Below are 19,219 nucleotides of genomic sequence, written 5' to 3' on the forward strand. Positions count from 1 at the left end.
AATGCTAAGGCATTTCAGATTGGAAGTAAATGGCATTTCCAGTCTCGACTTTTTAATTAAATGTGCAAACGAAAGCACACAGCAAAAGTCTCCAGGCTTTCTGAAAAATATAGTTTAATATCAAAGTGCATTCAAACTTACTGACATTTGTGGAAAAAAGACTGGACATTGTATTAACAAATGTATTCAACCCTAAAATTAAACTGTGGGATGTTAAGATGTTAAAATAATAATAGTACAGTAATTCATAGATCAAAAAAACCATGAGAAAATATGTTTACACCCTTTATTAAAAATACCCAAGTAGGTTGCTAATCTCTACAATTAATGAAACTGTACTTTTATTGGAAAAAAATCATTAAGTGTAGATGTTTTTAATACAACACAACATTCCTTGTTTGTGTATTCAAAAACGTTCCTAAATGACACCTTCATGAATGCACTGACACCTTGGTTCTCCAGCAGACATGAGAAATCAGAAGACCCGGTAGTGCTTTTGGTGATTCAGCAATCATCAAATAAACTCAAAGAAAAAAAGAAATTTTGCCCAAGGTATATTTTATCATTTCCAGGTCGTATTTAAAACACATCATGTTTAAAATGCACAGTTCACACCAACACAAGAGTGAAAATCAACAATAATTAATATAAAACTAAATGGATGAAATTTAACAAGGGCATTTTCCAGCACGCTTCCAATAACACTAACAAGACAACATGGACTTAGCATGAGAGTTACTGCATACAAATATAAAAAAGAACTATTTCAGATATTTCCCAAATACAGCAATGTATAATGTACAAGTCATGTTACGAAAGATCTGAAAGTTTTTGAACTATAAAAGAATTTAAATTACAACATATATTTACATATCAACTCATGTCCTGCACCTTCACAAAGTTAAATCTACATCTCTGCCAACACTTTAGGACTAGTACATTCTGTGATACAAAAACACATTTCTATTTCTGACCCAAGAGTCCTGCTAACATCCGGGGCGCAATTTACGGCAACATGCAGGAACCTTTTTTTTTTTTGTTTGTTTGTTTTTAAGTCTAAAATTGTTCTGCATTTAAGCAGCTATATTAATTACAAATATTACAAGTATTTACAGTGACAACAAAGCAATGGCTACAGTTTTTGTACAAGCATAAAGTGGTTGAAAATACTTGACGTGGGGACCAGAAGATGAGATTGTAAAAACATACAACATTAAAACAGGATAAGAGATGGCAAAAGTTCTGCCCTGTTAAATAAATATGAAAAGAATAAATAGAATAATGGTGGTAAGTCCTGGCATTAGTCTAGCACGTCAGCTGTCATAGGTAGAGCTACAATATATGGAGATCTATTTTCTATACAAACATCAGGGGCAAATTTCTCAAAAAGAATTAATACATGTCGCATATTATATGCACACACTTGAGTTTTGTACAACCTCTATTGTAATAAAAATTAGGTAAAAAGGAAACTAAACAAAAATAATACTACAACTCTGTCAGTATTTGCACCAATGGATCTTCTGCATGGGAAAGGGGCCTATACAAATATCACATTAACTGTTTTCTTTCCCTTTAAAAAAAGAAAAAAAAATGTATGATGATAGTACAAACATAAATACAACCTCTAAAATGGCCTAAACAAAAGAAACCATTTGCCTTTGTCAATTACCACGTTAAATCAATATCCACCTGACATTCTGAAATTCAAATGTGACGTCAAATAGGTGGTAATTAACAGTTAATTACCACGTTAAGTGCTTGTCCAGCATATTACAGTGATTCACTTAAAGCCACACATGTGCTTCTGAAAATACCTTTATGCAGATGAGGGTGAGCAGAACTGGGCAGAGTAACTGGTGTAGGGCAAGAATTTTTTTTGTGAGGTTCGGCAACGAGTAAAAACAGTAAACAAATTTATCTGGAATAAAAAATATAGATTACTGTCTCTTTTTCCTTCAGACCTACTTCAGGTCTTTTCTTCATTCTCATTCTTCAAGTCTTCAGCCACATTTCCAACACCTCTCACAAGAGAAGTTTGCCATTGCGGTGAATTTTCAGGATTTTTCCAAGTCTCTGTTTTGCAGTCGCAAGTCCTTTCTTTGGACGTTTCCCTAAATCAAGGTATAAGGGAAACATTAAAAACAAATAAACTTTATAAAATATGAAATCATGCTGTCAAAACTAAAGTTTACTCAAGTTTATGCTCACCTTGACCAACTCCTGTTGTGCCCTGACTGGATAAACCTGCAGGGGATGCACCGGAGTGAGAGCTGCTATTTTGTGGAGACAGGGAAGGTCTTCTTGATGTAAGAAATACACCCGGAGCCATGGCTCCACTGCCTCTAGGTCCTCCTGAGCCAAAAGGTCCTGGTCCTGCTGTATATTCATGGTCCAACAGACTAGCAGAGTAATAATCCACTCTTCTGTCTGGGCTGACGTCTGCTGCAGACTCTGGGGCAGGTGTTGGAGAGGGTGGGGCTGGCTCGGTCTGAACAGGAGGTGGAGTGATGACAGGAGCAGGGGGACGCTGCTTTTTCGTGTACTTCCTTTTAGCAGGCTTTTGCTGCTCCTGTTGCACAAACAACAAAGTTTTTCATCTTTTCCAAGGAATATTAGAAGACAAGATTTTTTTTATTAGTTCCCCCCCACTCACTTGTTGTGCCAGCTTGGCAGCAGCTGCAGCAAGGCCAGTTTCTACAGAGGCAACTCTAGCTCCCTCCCTGGCTGGACGATCCTGTTTGGGAAGGGTGGGCATCACCCTGGCTGTATATGAAAAGAAGTTATTGAGTGACTAAACATCAGAAAGCTAAAAAGAAATTTGATCGATCCTTCTGCTATGTTTACCTTTTGGACTCCATGGTGTGTCATCCCAGTTTTTCTTCCGCTTCATCTTAGTCTTGTTGGTGTGATCCTCCTCATCAGATTCCAAGGATGGGTAAACTTAAAAAAATAAATAATTAAAAAAAATTATCATAATTAAATTTTGGCTTGATCAGGAAAATTAATCAAAGTTGTACTGCTCACCATAGTCTGAATCTTTAAAACAAGTTCCCAGAGTCTCCTGTTCATCTGGACTTTCCTCGTCACTAAGGTGACGGGCTGGTCGTTTAATTGGACGTTTTCCAGGTCGCTGAATGACAGGTTTCTTCTCAGAATTTGCTGTCTTTTTGACCCCTCCTGTCACCCATACAGCCTTGCCGCCCTTTTCCTTGACGACCCCTAATCCTTCTGTCAGGCCTCCAGATATAGACAAAGGAGATGAAGAGGATGAGGAGGAGGATGACGAAGGGGGGTTGGCCATGGAGAGCATCCCTTGAATGGCATCACGAGTGCTGGGAGAGGCTGGGGCTTCCTCACTGAGAAAAGTACACAGCCCATCACTAATCACCTCGCAATATAAAACTCTTACACAAAGTGGGACCCCAAACCCATTGCAAATTTGTAAAACAAAGGTTTTCAAGATTACTTCATCAACAATATGAGTCATTTTCACCCGCCTCCACTCTTGACAAAGGTATACAAAGTTTTCTGGGTGTTTCAGCTGCACAGCTTCACACAGTACCATTTTATTATGATTATTTATAAGTACCAACACACAGATGATCCAGGCAATCTTACCCGATTGCTGTAGAGTCCAAGCCTGCCACTTGCTTGCTAGCCTTCAGTAAGTCCAGAATGCCCCCTGCACCACCCTTCACTCCATGAGCAGCCAGTGCCTCTTCATCAGTGGTGTAGTCCTCCTGAAGCCACATCAATTGTTTAAAAACTGAACATCAAGTTCTTGTCAACACTCCATGGCTTGTCTTATGAAATAAAGCTTTTGTTTGCTCAGCAGGGGATAACAAAATCAATATAAGCGATTTATGATTTATGAAACATTAATTATAGTGTAGTGAATAGTTTCTTTAAATCTTTGGGACTGACCTTTTCTGACTGTTTTAAGTAAAGAACACATTTGAATTGGAACTCAAAGACCTGAAAGGATGGCCGTTTCAATAATAATCTCACCTCAATGTCAAAGTCAACTTCTCCGGGCTCTCTGATGCGATTAGGGTCAGAGCAGGGTTTGGCTCTGGGCAGCTTTCTAGGAAGACCTGAAGGTACATTTTAACACTATTAAATTACAGCTTTGAAACTACTACTGAATTATATTAGAAACTAGAGCAGGGCGATATGGCCAAAAATATTTATCACGATATACATTTGAAAATTTGCGATAACGATATAACTGACGATATAATTGATGCGAGACAAAATACTCCACAACATTACTAGCGCAAAAAGACAACCTTCCATTAATTTTCACTTAAACAAGAAGCTGGTTTTTATGTACATTAAAGCTTTATAAAAATGTAACAGTGCAAATGCAAATTCCTTGCTGAAAGTTTAACCAAAAGGCATTTCCAGTAGAAATGGGCTGACATATCCTGAGCATAACCATATATAATATCCACTGAAGTTAAAAAGAGGTGCTTTGCAACATTAAACTGCAGTGTGCAGTACGCATTTTTTGGACCATAAGGTGCACGGGATTATAAGGCACATTGAGCTAAACAAAGCAGTCAGATAAATCAAACTTTATTAAACTCATTCTTCTTGCTTCCTCCACTTCTGTACCATTGATTCATTGATGTTGAATTCTCTGGCAGCTGCTCTATTCCCATGTTGTTGCAGTATATTAATGACTAGCCTTGTATTGTGGATGGATTATCTCAGTTGTTCTCCTGACTGACGTTTGGTCCGTTTACAGCATCCTGCCATGCGATTGCATTTGTCTCTAACCATGAGGAACCTTAGTGTTCATCCTCCAGCTTCACTGTTTATGTTATGCTAACATAGCTGTGTCGCTAGCGATCACGTAGCACATCATTATATACCAGCTAGCCCAACTTCAGTAACCCTACAAACGTCACTGCTGTTTAGTTTCCTGCCTTCATTTATGTTGGAAGTGATAGCAGAGCTGTACGTTTGAATTTTTTCAGAAATCTCTCAGTCAGAACATGCTATATCATGCTTAGGTAACTAGCGAAACTAGCGAGCTAACTTCCGCTAGCTTCCTGCTAACTTCTAACTCCGTTAAATGTAATAAATTTTGTTTTCATGGATGCCTGGAAGTTAAACTGAATTGTTACACCTGGTAAAGCAGCAATGCTGATCGTTTTATTAAAGATGAAAGAATTTAGACAGTTAACTCTCAGTGATGCTGCAGTGTTTGTTTGACCTGAAGTGTACTGAGTTTAGGACCCAGATTACTCCCAGATTTAAGAGCATCTTAGTCCGACAAATACGACAATAACGACGGCCGCTTGCATGTTCTGCAAAAAAATGTGCTTTGTTGTGTATCTGACGGACAAACACCAAACCAGTTCCACATCACTGAAGTTGCACCATTTTTACAAACCAATTCTGGTTCATCTGTTTCACTCAACAATCGGCCATGTGCGTATGAAAACAAAGGCACTGCGCATGCGCGTTTTACTCATATTCTATCGCGATATTTCATTTTCCTATCGTTGCCTAACATTATACCGGTATTACCGTGAACGGTATAATATGGCCCAGCCCTATTAGAAACCACATTTTGTTATTAGTCCCAGCATTCAAACAGCTTTACTTAAGTATGATAAATTTTACTTGCAATAGATGAATAAATGAATGAACAGATTAAACACATGTATATATTTCGTTCAAGAATGCATAATACACTTACCACTCAGCTTCTTCTTCTTACTCAGTCCAGCTGTCTTCCGTCGTGGAGGTGGGGTCTCATCAATCTGCAACTCATCCTCAGATTCCAAGTCGGACAGACTGGATCCCTCCGTCGCAAGATGTTTGTAGTTTCTAGCACTTCCTGCACCATTACTGCTGCCATCCTTCTTACTGAAGCCAGAAAAAACAGCAGGTAAACACATCGACCTGTAGTAAGATCACAGAACCAACAGGAACCCTTGAAATGGCTGTAAAGCTTACCCTTGAATTTTTCCATTGGTCAACACAAGTTTCAGCTTGCTTTTATTTATCTTCCCTTCAAACTCCTCTAATGGTAACTCCAACTGCAAAGAGAGATCATCACTATAAGGATATATGAAAATTAAACTTGTTCACTGAAAATGCTGGATAGGCATTCCCATTATCATCACAAACATCTGCAAACATCATACCTTGTTCTTGTGTTTTGACTTTCCAGGTTGAAATTTCTTGAGTGTATGTTTGGTGTGGATCTCAATCAGATCGAGTTCTCCTGCTTCTGCTTTAAGTAGTCCCTTTTGACTCTTCTTTTTGGTTCCTGGGGGCCCAACACCCCCTGTCATCTCCTTGGGCTTGGGCCCTTTCTTTTTTCCAGGGGGCCGTCCTGAATTCTGAGAGGTGGTGAGGGGAGCTTTGGAGAGTGGCGAACCAGGAAACTGAGGACCAGTGCGGCCAATGTTTTGCTGAAAGATATCCTGAAAAAAAGATTATTTTTTAAAATCATTAAAACACAGAAAGAGTAAGAAAAACATTTAAACATTAACATTTGTAGAATGTAGAAGCTTTCAGTGATTTCATTTACCTCTACCAGACGAATCTCCTTGGCCAGGTCCTTCACCAGCGCCTGAGTATTGATGGTTTCTGGAATCTCCACTTCATGATCTGCTAAAGCCTGAGTGTAGGAGATAATCATCAATCATCTCCTTACAACATTTTCCAAAGCTACAAGTGATACTATGCTCTTTTTATGTTACTATGATTATTATTCTTATCATTATTTCACACATTACAAACTGTCACAATGGGGAAATGGCCATATATCATTTTACTGTAGAAATGTCACTACATCAGTTACACAAATGATGTTACAAGGAAAAGTTACAGGCTCAGAGCCTGAGGGCAATGCCATGATGGCTGCCGAGGGGTAAGATTAGTGTAATGACTTTGGTCATGCAGCAGTATTTCCTGTCAGTGATCGGTAACTTCCTGGAGTCTCTGCTGGTTGTCTGGCAAGTGCTCAGAACCAAGACATAATGGCAAATGGCCTGCATTTGTATAGCGCTTTTCTAGTCCATAGGACCCCAAAGCGCTTTACACTACATTCAGTCATTCACCCATTCACACACACATTCACACACTGGCAATAGCAAGCTACATTGTAGCCACAGCTGCCCTGGGGCGCACTGACAGAGGCGAGGCTGCCGGACACAGGCGCCACCGGGCCCTCTGACCACCACCAGTAGGCAAACAGACATAACAGACATAACACCGTGGCGAAGCCACAGGACGTCATTTCTACACTGATTAAACAAACAAGCTTCAGAGGTATAAGCAGTTTACGGCCATCTGACAGAGGCAGACATGAAAGTGGCTGATTTTCTCATTTAACTCTTTGCTAGGGAGCAAATAAAAACACATCCCAAATTAGCAGTTTTCTTAACAGCATTGCTGCAATTTAATGTTTTGCTTCTAAACAAGAAAAATACCATGCAGTAACTTTTATGTACCGTAATTGTCGGGCTATAAGCCGCTACTTTTTGCACAAGCTTTGAACCCTGCGGCTTTTAGTCAGGTGCAGCTTTTCTATGGATTGTCCATGATTTTTGTCATATCGTAAGACGATTTGTTTTGTTTGTTCCGCTGTTGTACGGCACTACGTTGCCTGGCGGAAGGATCGGGGTTCAAGAGTGGTATGTTGGTCACATGTCCATCCGCCAGGCAACATAGTGCCGTACAAGTAGCGCGAAAAACAAACTTCAAAGTAGCGCTACGCGTTCAGCGGGAGTCGTGGATGATGAGCGGCGATAAACTTGCGAAAAGCAAGTTGTGCTCAACTCTACCGGTGGATTCTGACAGCGTGGAAAAGTGTGCAAACATCCACGATCACCAACGGATTTCGAAGGGCTGGACTGCTGCATGATGAAGAGGAGGACACCGCCACGGCCCTTCAGAGGGTGTTCGACTCCGACACTGACAATGACAATGAGGATTATCTTTGGTTTTGAAAGTGACAACGAAGGAAAGAAGCTGAGAGTGGATGACGAAGCCATCCTGAGCCTGTTCGTTTCCGACACTGGAGAAGAGGACTTTGGTGGTTTTAGTGCGCAGGAAGAAGAGAAAGATGGTGAATGACTGACTTTTCTTCTTGTTAAAGCCGTGTCACTGCACCTGAGCCTAAAAGGTAGTCCGAATCTATTTTTCTGGTGTGCTATAGGTTACTGTTATGTACTACATTTGTTACTCATTTATGAAGCACAGCACATGTGCAAATATGTACCCATAACTTGTTTTTCAAAATATTAATAAAAGGGGTGTGTCTCCAAACAGCCATCTCTTTCCTGGCAATTCCCTTTGTGCATATTCTCTTACATATGATAAGTCAATATTGAAACACCTGCGGCTTTTAGTCAGGTGCGGCTAATGTATGTACAAAACAGGATTTTCCCCTGATTTTAGCTTGTGCGGCTAATATTCAGGTGCGCTTTGTAGTCCGGGAAATACGGTAATCATTTATGACACTATAGATTTTACTGCATTAAAGTTAATGTATTAAAACAATTGTAGAGCTGTATTTCTGATCCAATCAGTAGCATTCTCTGGGCCAAAACAATAATAATTAAAAAAAAAAAAAAACTTCCCATATTTCAAAGTCAACTTTAGAAGGGAAATAAACCAAGCAATAAGAGAATCAGTAAAACCGGACTAAAATGGGACATTACATTGCAAATGTTTAAGGTTTTACCTCTTTGCGGGTCCAGCTGCGGAAGGCATTGTTTAGGGCCTTCGCCCCATGAACCAGGTAAGTGGCAGGATGCCTGCGATTTTCTCTCAAACCTGTCAGACCAAACACCACAAAGTTAGCAATACAACAATTATTAACAGCAAACACAGACCAGCCAAGTAGTTCAAATAAAAACATAATAAAAGCCAAAGCCCTTACCTCTGAAAGTATCGAGAAGGTGCTTTCCTACATACCAGCACACAGTCTCAAAGTTGGGAAATTTGAACAAGTCTGCTGTGCTTAGTCTCTTCTCTATTTCATATGCCCTAAACAATACCACATCACAAAAAGTTATTTATTGCCACCAGGTTAAAATATCTCTGCAGACAAGGAAAAAACAACAACAACAACCCACAAGTATAGTAATTTTAACCAAATACAGAACTTCAGGCTTGAGGAACAAGAAGTGAGGAACCACAACAATTAAGGGTGCAAGTTCCTTCGTCCGCCATGTCTAAACACTGACATTTCAACATTTCAGTCAAAAGGAATACAATTATGCTCAATTAAATATACTTGACATACATAAGTTTATCAAAAAACTAACCGCAACTGCATGTCAATGTTGAGACTATGCAAGAAGTTTCCTCCAAAAGCCAGGCAGTCCACTGGAGTGAGCACAGCATGAATCCACCCTGGTTAAAAAATAAATAAATAAAAATCCACACTATAAGCAGATCATTTTTTCTCAGCTTTGGCTCGTCTCTCTAAAACAAGGCTTTTACACAACTGTGTATAAATATAAAAATGTAACTTAGGCATTATGGTGCATACACAAAAACAGTGTTGTAAACACCATTGTAATCTTTACTGCTCACAAAACATTTTGTGGCATGTTATTGCTTTCATAATCTAAATCAAAGAGAAAGAATGCACACCAATCATCTTCTTCTTCACTGGTAACTTTTAAAAGCTGTTTGACCTCTGTTTGGATATTGAACTATAAGCTGAATTGTTGCAATATACTTGGTAGAAACAAGACTGCGCCACAGAAACATAGACAGTTTCTATTTTACTTATTTTCTACGGCTTTTTTGTGTTGTCATCATGTATGCCCATGTAGAAACCAGATGAAATGCCTGATGTTCATATTGTAGCTGAGTTAATGTAATTAGTTTGAGATATCTGACAAAACAAAACTCTGCTCTAACAAAAAGAATTACCCAAGTGCTTACCTGTTGGTATGAACAAGGTGTTTCCCTGTTTGACAGAACACTTATAGCACATGTCAACCTGGTCCCCAAAGAACATCTCATTCTGGTTAGATGATGAACTCCATCGCTCAAAAAGTGCCAGGTTGGCAGGGGTGGGGGAAATTAAATAGAAGATTTTCTCACCCTGAGTAAGCACAATAAGGGAAGCTTTAAAAAGATGCAAAACTATTCGTTTAAAACACAAACACAAAAAATGAATGTGAACAGAAACCTTTGAAACAATTAACACTTACCCTGAGGACATGGTACCATACTGAGGTGCCTCCAAAGTCAATATGGAAGTCTGTGTAGCTATCCTTCACTCCCATTAGGCAGTACTTTTGCACATTGGGACGCTCGAAAACAGACTCTTCAGGCCAGAGGTTTTCCACCCAGGAAAGTTTCCTCACAATCTTAGGCGTCTCCACCAGGTTTGACAGTCTAAGATAAATCCAAAACTTTTATTTAGTCTTCAAAACTCCACACCAGTAACGACAATGTGTTACTTAAACGTATATTTAGTAGAATGACTGTCTTTTCATACCTGGTCTCAGAGAACTCCAGGCTGATGACATTGAGGACCCTGTCTCTGTTGGGGCTGTTGTAGTGCTCAACAAAGTCGCCCAAACGCATCTTCAGATCACACTGGCGTGAAACATCAATTACATCAATCTGTTTATCCGAACCTGAATTTAACAAAATGCACAGGTTTCAGAAAACAAAGCAAACAAAAACGAATTTACTGATTACAAAAACACAACCTAACCATAATTTAAATTGTAACTGTAACTTTACCAATGTAGTGCTCCACATCACTGACGCCAAATGATGATGGAGGTAGGGTCATACCCAGGCCATCCCGCCGCAGAACCATGACAGGTACACTGAATGAATGCTCCTCCAGAAACTCAACTGTAAGTTGGGCCCCTGAAGGCTTTAGCAATATTTCATCCGCACTGTCACAGAAAAACAAAAAGTACGTTTTCACTCTGATCACAAGAAAAAAAACAAAAACAATAATAGGACAGAGTGATTTACATTAAAGATCAAAAACCCAGGATGCTAACTAAAATAGTGACACATGGAGTAAGCAGTAATAACTATAACACCAGTCTCCCTTACTAACACACACACATACACAGAGGACTAGCGACTGGCTGGCAACCTAAAGTCCTTGCAAAAACCAGCAACCACTAAATTCCTGAAATTATAATATTTATTCAGTCAGTAGTCGGTGTTGCTGGTTCACCAACCGGTTTCAAGACCAGTGTTAGATAAAGACTAGTAGAATGTAATGCAATCAACTTTAATAGTAATGTATTTGGGATGTTATCAACTAGTCAACCAGACAACTAACTGTCACTATAATCTATCTAATAGAGGAGGGCGATATGACCAAAAATATTAATCACGATATACATTTGAAAATTTGCCATAACGATATAACTGACGATATCATTGACAGAAGACAAAATACTTTACAACTCCACAACTTTATTAGTGCAAAAAAAAAAAAATCAATGTATTTTCACTTAAACAAGCAGCTGTTTTTTATGTGCATTAAACTTATATAAAATTGTAACAGTGCAAACTCCTCGCTGACAGTTTAACCAAAAGGCATTTCCAGTGGAAACTGGCCGACATATCCTCAGCATAACCATGTATAATATCCACAAAACTTAAAAAGAGGTTATATACACACAATACGGTAATATTATGTTGAAGCACAGTACGTATCACTCCGCAAGGCGCCTGCCTACGATAGCTGTAATGCACCGACAATCCATCAAGCGGTGCGGGTTTGTAGCTTAGCAAAGTCGTACTACAACATTTGACAGATTTTCGAGCGCCGTGTACATAAAATAGTTTCGAGGTCAGTAAACACAACCAGGATTCATACATAAGGCACACGGGATTATAAGGGGCACTGTCGATTTTCAGAAAAATCAAAGGATTGATTTTAAGTGTGCCGTATTTTCCAAAAAACACAGTAACAACGACGGCCTGCTAGCATGCTCTACCAAAAATAGTGCTTTGTTGTGTATCTGACGGACGAAAGCCAAACCAGTTCCACACCACTGAAGCTGCAGCATTTTTACAAACCAATTCTGGTTCGTCCGTTTCATTCAACGATCCGCTTTCGCCCTTCTCATTCTCTGTCGCCGCCATGCTTTTTCCGCAATGTGCGTATGAAAACAAAGGCACTACGCATGCGCATTTTACCCATATTCTATCGCAATATTTCATTTTTTATTATTGCCCAACATTATACCGGTATTACCGTGAACAGTATGATATGGCCCAGCCCTACTATCTAATTGTTTTACATTTTAAATGCTGGTAAATTGTTGTGTCCTAAATGTTATGCAGCCATCTGCCACCCGATGGAGCATCGTCATTAAACTGTTCATCTTTGCCTGATTTTTTTTGTCAACACTATTATTTCTAGTTATATAAAGGTGAGAATAAGCTGCAAAAATGAGCTTTCTCACAGGTGTGAAAAGGCTTTTCCTCAGCGATAAGGTGAGGAGTTCATTTGGGAGGGGCTAAGAGTAGAGCTGCTCCTCCTCCACATTGAAAGGAGCCAGTTAAGGCGAGCTTCTCTAGGGTAAGGTGTTCTGGCCGGCCATGTCCTACCGAGAGGAGGCCCCGGAGTAGACCTGGAACATGCTGGAGAGATTACATCTATTGGATGGCCAGGGAATTCATTATGCATGGCACAGTCTATCACACTTTTCAGTCGCTGTTTATTTGTTTTTCGAATGTTAATTTGTCACATTTTAATAAAACGTGAACATGTTTTGAAGTAACGTTTTCATATCATATTTAACATTGGTTTAAGTGTTTTTCTTCTTCTTGTGTGTTTGGAGTACTATGTGCAACATTTTTTTTCTTTGTTTAGTTGACTAAGAAATTAGTTGCCAAGGTATTATAACAGCAATAGTACATTAAGTTCTTACAATGTGAAAAACACACTACAAACCATGATTTTCTTCAAACTTTTGTTTTAGCAGGATGGCAGGTGAGACTTACTTCGGGAAGGTTCGGCTCCGTAGCTCCCTAACAAACTGTGCGCTCCCTGTCTTAACAGGCTTACTTGGGTCTCTTCCTCCAGTGGCACCTCCATCTACTTGCTTATTGCCTCCCCGGCGTTTGCGCACTAAGAAAATGGAGAAAACAGTTTTCAACCTGTACATTTCTATGAAAAAGTCAACTAATAATAACACCAACCCTGAGAGTTTTACTTAAGAAATGATAACTTACTAACAGAAGGCCCATGAGTGACCTGACAGTTGGGGCAGTGGTACAGGTCAATCTCAGCCGCTTTGTCTTCCTCTACTCCAACACAGCTACAAAAAAGCATACTTATATCAAAACAAAGAATGGCTCCATTACCCAATATAGACACAGAAATTTTACAGTGAAGACAACAGATGTAACCACATCATAAATCTAATAAAGTGGGTCAAAGCAGGAAAACATCCTACCTTCCATGAAACCAGTCTTGACAAATGTCGCACTCTATCATGAAGCGTGTCACATCATATGGCAGACGACACAGACAATACACGGGCACTGATGCCATGTTCAGTGTGTTTGTGCAAGATATTTATGTAAAGTATTTTCAAATCTAATGGAAACGAGTGAGGAGAGACTAATTAATCAACAAAAGGAATTATTATTTATGTATTAATGGTAAGGCTGGTGAAATCTGTCACTTCACGTTCTGATTCTTCTACTTGATGCACATGTCCAGAGGTTTACTTGAAAACCTGTTAAAATAAAGGGAAAAAAAGAAAAACAAAACAAAACTTGTTAGCAGCTCACCATAATGACCCCACACTCGCTAGTAGAGAGCTGATTAGAGCAACATATAAATCCTGTTCCCGTCATAACGAATAAGTTTAGTCGTTTACTTGAATGATCAGCATTTTGTTTCGGTGGTACATGAATTAATGAGCATCGGTGCATATTGGTCAAATACTAATCTTTGCAAATAAGCTCAGACTCATCCCGGACGAAAATTCAAGATCGCTTCTGCTCAACAGCTGTTAACGCTAACGTTAGCTCCGTTTGTAAACACTCTATGCATAGTGAATGTTGTGCTGCTAGCTTTATCAACGCACTTATACATACAGCAAGTAGGCTAACGCTAACGTTAGCCGCGTTAGCAAGCGATGTAGTTAGAGAAGAAAATTATTTGCCAAGATGTTAACTTAAGCAAAAGTAGCTACGAAGCGTGAATGAACCCTTATATGTATCTGATGCAGCTAGTATATTTCAGCCAGGAAAACGTTGTTGCTGGTTAAGACGTTTGGATTTTTCTTTCCACGATAGCAACTCACCAAAATGTAGCTGCGGCTGGGCCAACTATTGAAAAGCCGTTGTAATCCCTACGCAAGCTCGGGGTTAGCTGCGGCCTTATTATGCAACGTAAATTATTACCAATTTGCTTCACCACATTTTTGCTTATCAACTTTGTAATGCCCAAATATAAAGGCCAGGTCCAGAAATTCACAATGGACCAGAAAATTGTAGCACGAAGCGACCTAAACTAACAAAACAACAACAAATAACATCGTATTTAACTGCATCGACGCCATTTCAAAGATAGTAACGTCAGACCGTTGTTCGTCGTTGTCTGCCGTGGCGGGGACAATAAAGTTGTAGACAGTCAAAAATTGAGTTGCGTTCAGGAAACTACGTTACGGTGCGGAAATTCAGTTCTATGCGTCAGGAGACGCTGCAAACATGTATTTTTTCCGTCATCTCATAGAAACAGAAATGTACTACATAATTATCAGCATGCGAGTACATACGATTTGTCAAATAACTGCACACCCTCATAACGTTTAATTGTAATTTTTTTAATCTCTTTTCCCTTCACACTTTATGTCAGTCAGAATACAAACTATAATTTGAAACGGATATTTCTTTTCAAGTAAAATAAATAATTATTGCCAACATTCAGTAACCTGATTTTATAATTTAAAAAGTTTGTATTTACGTCATTATTTTTCACGTTGTCATTTTATTGAACCTGTGTTAAGAAATGCAAACCACACATTATGAGTGCAACTGGTGGAGTGTCGTGATCAGGATTGTGATTCAAGTGTACATATATTTTATAATTCAATTATCTTTTTCACTTTTTAATTTGCCTAAGGCCCTTCGTCACTTATGAAATTTATTTATAAAAAATGTTTTTATTCCCTGGCACTCTTTCTCACATCCTGGCATTATGATTAACAGCGATTCCAGGTCAGGAATGCACCGAAGGTCAAGTGGTGTTAGCTGCTGTGATCTGTGAGGCTCCTCTGGAGAATGGAGAAAAACGTCTGGCACTAACAGATATATATACACTGCCAGTCAGACTAGCAGTTTGGATACACCTTCTCATTTAATGTTTTTTCTAGATAAATAACGAAAACATCAAATACATGAAGCAAGACATATGGGAGATATGTAGCACAAAAAAATGATAAATAATTCTATTATGTTTTATATTTTAGATTCCTGAAATTAGCAAGTCTTCGCTTTGTTGACAGCCCTGCAAACCCTTGGCCTTCTCTGTCAGTGCGCCCCAGGGTGGCTGTGGCTACAATGTAGCTTGCCATCACCAGTGTGTGAATGGGTGTGTGGATGACTGGATATGTAAAGCGATTTGGGGTCCTTAGGGACTAGTAAAGCGCTATACAAATACAGGCCATTTACCATTTACCATTCTCTAAATGAGCTTCTCTAAGTGAGAGAATGTCAAGAGGGTGCAGTAATCAAAGGAAAGGGTGGCTATTTTGAAGAATCTAAAATATAAAACATGTTTTGACTTTTTACACTTTTTTGTTTACTAAATAATTCCATATCTGTTCATTCAGTTTTGAGGCCTTCAGTGGGAATCTACAATGTAAATAGTCATGAAATTAAAGAAAAAAACTTTTGATTGGCAATGTAGCCCAGGTTTTACTTGTTTTACAAATGATTATTGTGTTTTATCATCATAATAACACATATATATAGCATATATATGAACATCCCACGTGCCCAGTGAACTTACGGTACAAATAAACCTCCTATACACTGGTGTCATTTGATGTTTGACATCATTTATTTTGATTAGTTACAAAACATAAATAAAATCAACAGATGAATTAGTTAGAATTTACAGAGGCTAAATCACCCGCAACATACATTATTCCTTTAGTTTTCTTTTCTGCCCAAATGTACTTTTTAACCATGGTTCTCAATCGTGTCATTTTGGGAGCCCCCAGATTTTCTGTTTAATTTGTATTAATTTTATTTTAATTTCATTTAATGTGACCTAAAGCTCAGTGGGAAGGTGAGGTGTCATTACTTTATGTACCATCTGGGCTGCAGTGGTTCAAAACTAAAATATGATGGCAAAATAACCAAAAATGATCTGAATATGATCCGGAATGAGCTTCGCCTGTCAGAGTTAGAGCAAGACAGGGAGTCCCATGTAAACATGGATGAAAACCAGTTTTCTAGTTTCAAATAACCTCTGATTTGTAGCGGGGGGAACACAATTTTACAATTTGTACAACCTCATTCCAAAATACAAAAATAATCTTTGTCTTTTCGATAACATTTTGGTAACACTTCAAGGACAAAGTCAGCTTCTCTTCATGAGTCATAATCATTAAGCTGTAGCTTGTTAGATGCATGTTAGTATCAGACATGACAACACACACACCTTCACTAATAATGAACTACAGTACATCTCTGTGAAAATGTGGGTAGTCTTGAAAAGCAACACATACTGAGTACTGTAAATTTATATTCTAGATTATGCCGCTTCTGAACAACCATACCACTTGGCATGAACTATTCCTCTTAACCACTCGTGTTTCATGCCTTTGATTTACATTTAGCAGTCTTTGTCTGTTAAATCACATGTTTTCTGTGGCACACAATCTATTATTAATAAATCAGAAATACCGCTTTGACTACTGGCTATTTATTAGACCAAAAAAATGTATTAACACCTAACCATCGATGGTCTAATGTGTGTATGGCTGATAAGCTGTCAGAGTGTACAGTAATATATCTGCTGATGATATATTACTCTGAATGTCTTCAACTACAAAATGAGTTTAGAAATCAAGAAATGAAGGATGTTTGACTCGAGTAAACCTTTAGTTGTGTGCATAAAGCACAGTGGCCCACATTGCATCTTCTGATCGTTGAATTCAAACAGGCTATATTTAATAATTAAATTGCTCACAATTGAAACAAGGAATTTGTACAATGCCAAACAAAGCTGACACATGAGCATGTGAGGATCTCACATTGGTGTTGATCAAACTTAGAACTGGTGTATGACTGAAGCGCTCACTTGTTTTGTTTCTGTTGTTTTCCTTTTCTTCTTCTTTTTTTAGAAAGTAAGCCTAAAACATAGACAGCGTAAACAATTCCACTTGACTACAGTGACATTTGAGAGGCTGCTTTGATGCATGAATTAATGCACTATACCAGGACTATTACAACACTTTGTCACACAGAAAAAAATAAACTCACACGCTCACAAAAATGCAGTATTTTTAGAAAAAGGCAATATGAGAATACCTTTATAATTTAGTTAATGATAACTTGGCAGTTTTTTCTTTTCCTTTTAAATCGTCCTCTTCAGCACTGGTATAGATGATATGCAGCAGAAATAAAGGAAAATGTCAAATGTGAAATCATATCATATTGAAAGCAAATGTATATGACTCGTTACCTCAGTGGGCTGCAAACAGTAACTGTGAGATTCATGAATATACAGCGAGTGCAAGCAGTTTGCACTAGGCAAGTCAAGCCAGCCATAAAATCATGCAGTCCTGGGTTGAATGCACCCAAATATTTACTGAACAGAGATGGCAGATTTGAATTTACCATCATATTATGGATTCATCTGGTCATATTAATTTTGTTACAAACATAAAACAATATAAAATCAAGCACATGCTGTACAGGTACACGACACCTCGACAGTGTGTTTGTTTGCACTGCAGTTAAATGGATAGCCGGATAAGTGCTGACCTCTGAAACATGCTGCTGTCAGTTTGGGGGTTTTTTTCTGATTGCCTTTGAAACACTTGATCTGTAGGCTTACAGTTTTAAAATATGATGAACAAAATCCCCTATGCATCAGGTATTAATCATTGTGCTTCTACAAAAATATTTTATGCCTTAAAGACAAATGAAAACAATACGTGCTGATCAATTTAGATGATCATTACTAATTGCACTTTTAAAAATTGATAGTCCTTTCACTGTAAGCATTGACAAATCCAAAGAAAAATGTCAACACCGTCAAATATTTTGTCCTTCTCGTCTCTGCTTAGGGAGATTTCAGGTCCCGCTGAGTTGGTTTGCAAACAAAAACGTTAATGTTATTTTGTGTCCAAAGACAGAAGTGATATGTACTCAAATAATCCACCCACACTCATAAATGCACACACTCATACATCAAAGACTTTATACAGCTCAATACTGATTCAGAAACCCCAGCCATGCTTCACATTACCCTCTGCCTGTACATGCTACAACCTATCACCTTTCTTTCACATTCATTTCCCATCACATCCACAAGTACACTAGAACCCATATGTCATTGCAGTCACAACTCTCGCACACGTACACAGAATTAACACTCTAAATGGATCTGCTTTACGTCCATCTCTTGGACCTTCATATTGGCCTCACACTTCACCTGGTTTCATTTCTGTCCCAGAGGAAGAGTAGAGGTGGGGGGTGTTTGGTGAATTTTGGCACTGGTAGGTAGAGCAGCAGTAGAGCACGATGAGGAACAGGTGGAAGAGGGTGAGGAACAGGAGCAAAATGCCCCACCAGCAGCAGCAGCGCTATCTGTGGGTGCAGCGGTACCACTACCAGGCAGCAAAGATGTAGCGGTGGACACTGGTGATGTGGGCATTTGGGAAGGCAGCAGCGGTTGGCTTTGAGGCTGGGCGATGGGTGGTGTCTGTGATAAAGACTGAGACTGCATGGGAGTTTGCATCAGGGGCTGTGGTATCTGCTGGCAGAGTTGGGACTGTGGATAGCTAATCTGCTGGAGGGGGAGAGACTGATGAAGGTGTAAACTTTGCTGCATCTGCGGGACTTGAGCCAAGTGTGTTTGTGGTGGAGGTCCTGGAGAGTGCAGGGTGGACAGGCTTCCTCCACCCGTGTAATGGGAAGAGGGTGCCACAGTCAAACTGGCAGGGGTTGTGGGCGCCTGTGCCACTGGAAACCAACCTGGGGGAGCCACCTGCAC

General features: G+C 39.1%; 2 protein-coding genes across 11 annotated transcripts in view; both read right to left on the reverse strand.

Annotated features, from left to right (window-relative positions):
- Positions 1 to 272: 272 nt before the first annotated feature.
- phf8 (PHD finger protein 8) lies at positions 273 to 14,610 on the reverse strand. The gene is made up of 22 exons (XM_082519136.1): positions 14,292 to 14,610; positions 13,434 to 13,718; positions 13,210 to 13,295; positions 12,979 to 13,105; positions 10,741 to 10,901; positions 10,490 to 10,631; positions 10,200 to 10,386; positions 9,928 to 10,090; positions 9,300 to 9,387; positions 8,912 to 9,018; positions 8,714 to 8,805; positions 6,554 to 6,643; positions 6,165 to 6,446; positions 5,974 to 6,056; positions 5,714 to 5,883; positions 4,012 to 4,097; positions 3,622 to 3,743; positions 3,028 to 3,359; positions 2,848 to 2,943; positions 2,657 to 2,766; positions 2,212 to 2,572; positions 273 to 2,114 (listed from the first exon to the last, which is right to left on the reverse strand). Exons 2-22 carry the CDS (start codon positions 13,529 to 13,531, stop codon positions 2,026 to 2,028), a joined length of 3,072 nt encoding a protein of 1,023 aa, XP_082375262.1. The 5' UTR covers positions 13,532 to 13,718; positions 14,292 to 14,610; the 3' UTR covers positions 273 to 2,025.
- Positions 14,611 to 16,027: 1,417 nt separating this feature from the next.
- The window catches only part of wnk3 (WNK lysine deficient protein kinase 3), a 44,620-nt gene continuing 41,428 nt past the window's right edge, over positions 16,028 to 19,219 (reverse strand). For 9 of the 10 annotated variants that reach the window (XM_082519107.1, XM_082519110.1, XM_082519105.1 and 6 more), the window contains one exon: positions 16,028 to 19,213. In XM_082519107.1, coding sequence (XP_082375233.1) covers positions 18,665 to 19,213 — 549 coding nt within the window. In that variant the 3' untranslated portion in view covers positions 16,028 to 18,664. The remainder of the gene's footprint in view (positions 19,214 to 19,219) is intronic. The other variant, XM_082519108.1, reaches the window with a different exon arrangement.

The sequence above is a fragment of the Aulonocara stuartgranti genome (assembly GCF_965226115.1).
Source record: "Aulonocara stuartgranti genome assembly, chromosome: 20".
NCBI classification, from domain to species: Eukaryota; Metazoa; Chordata; class Actinopteri; order Cichliformes; family Cichlidae; genus Aulonocara; species Aulonocara stuartgranti.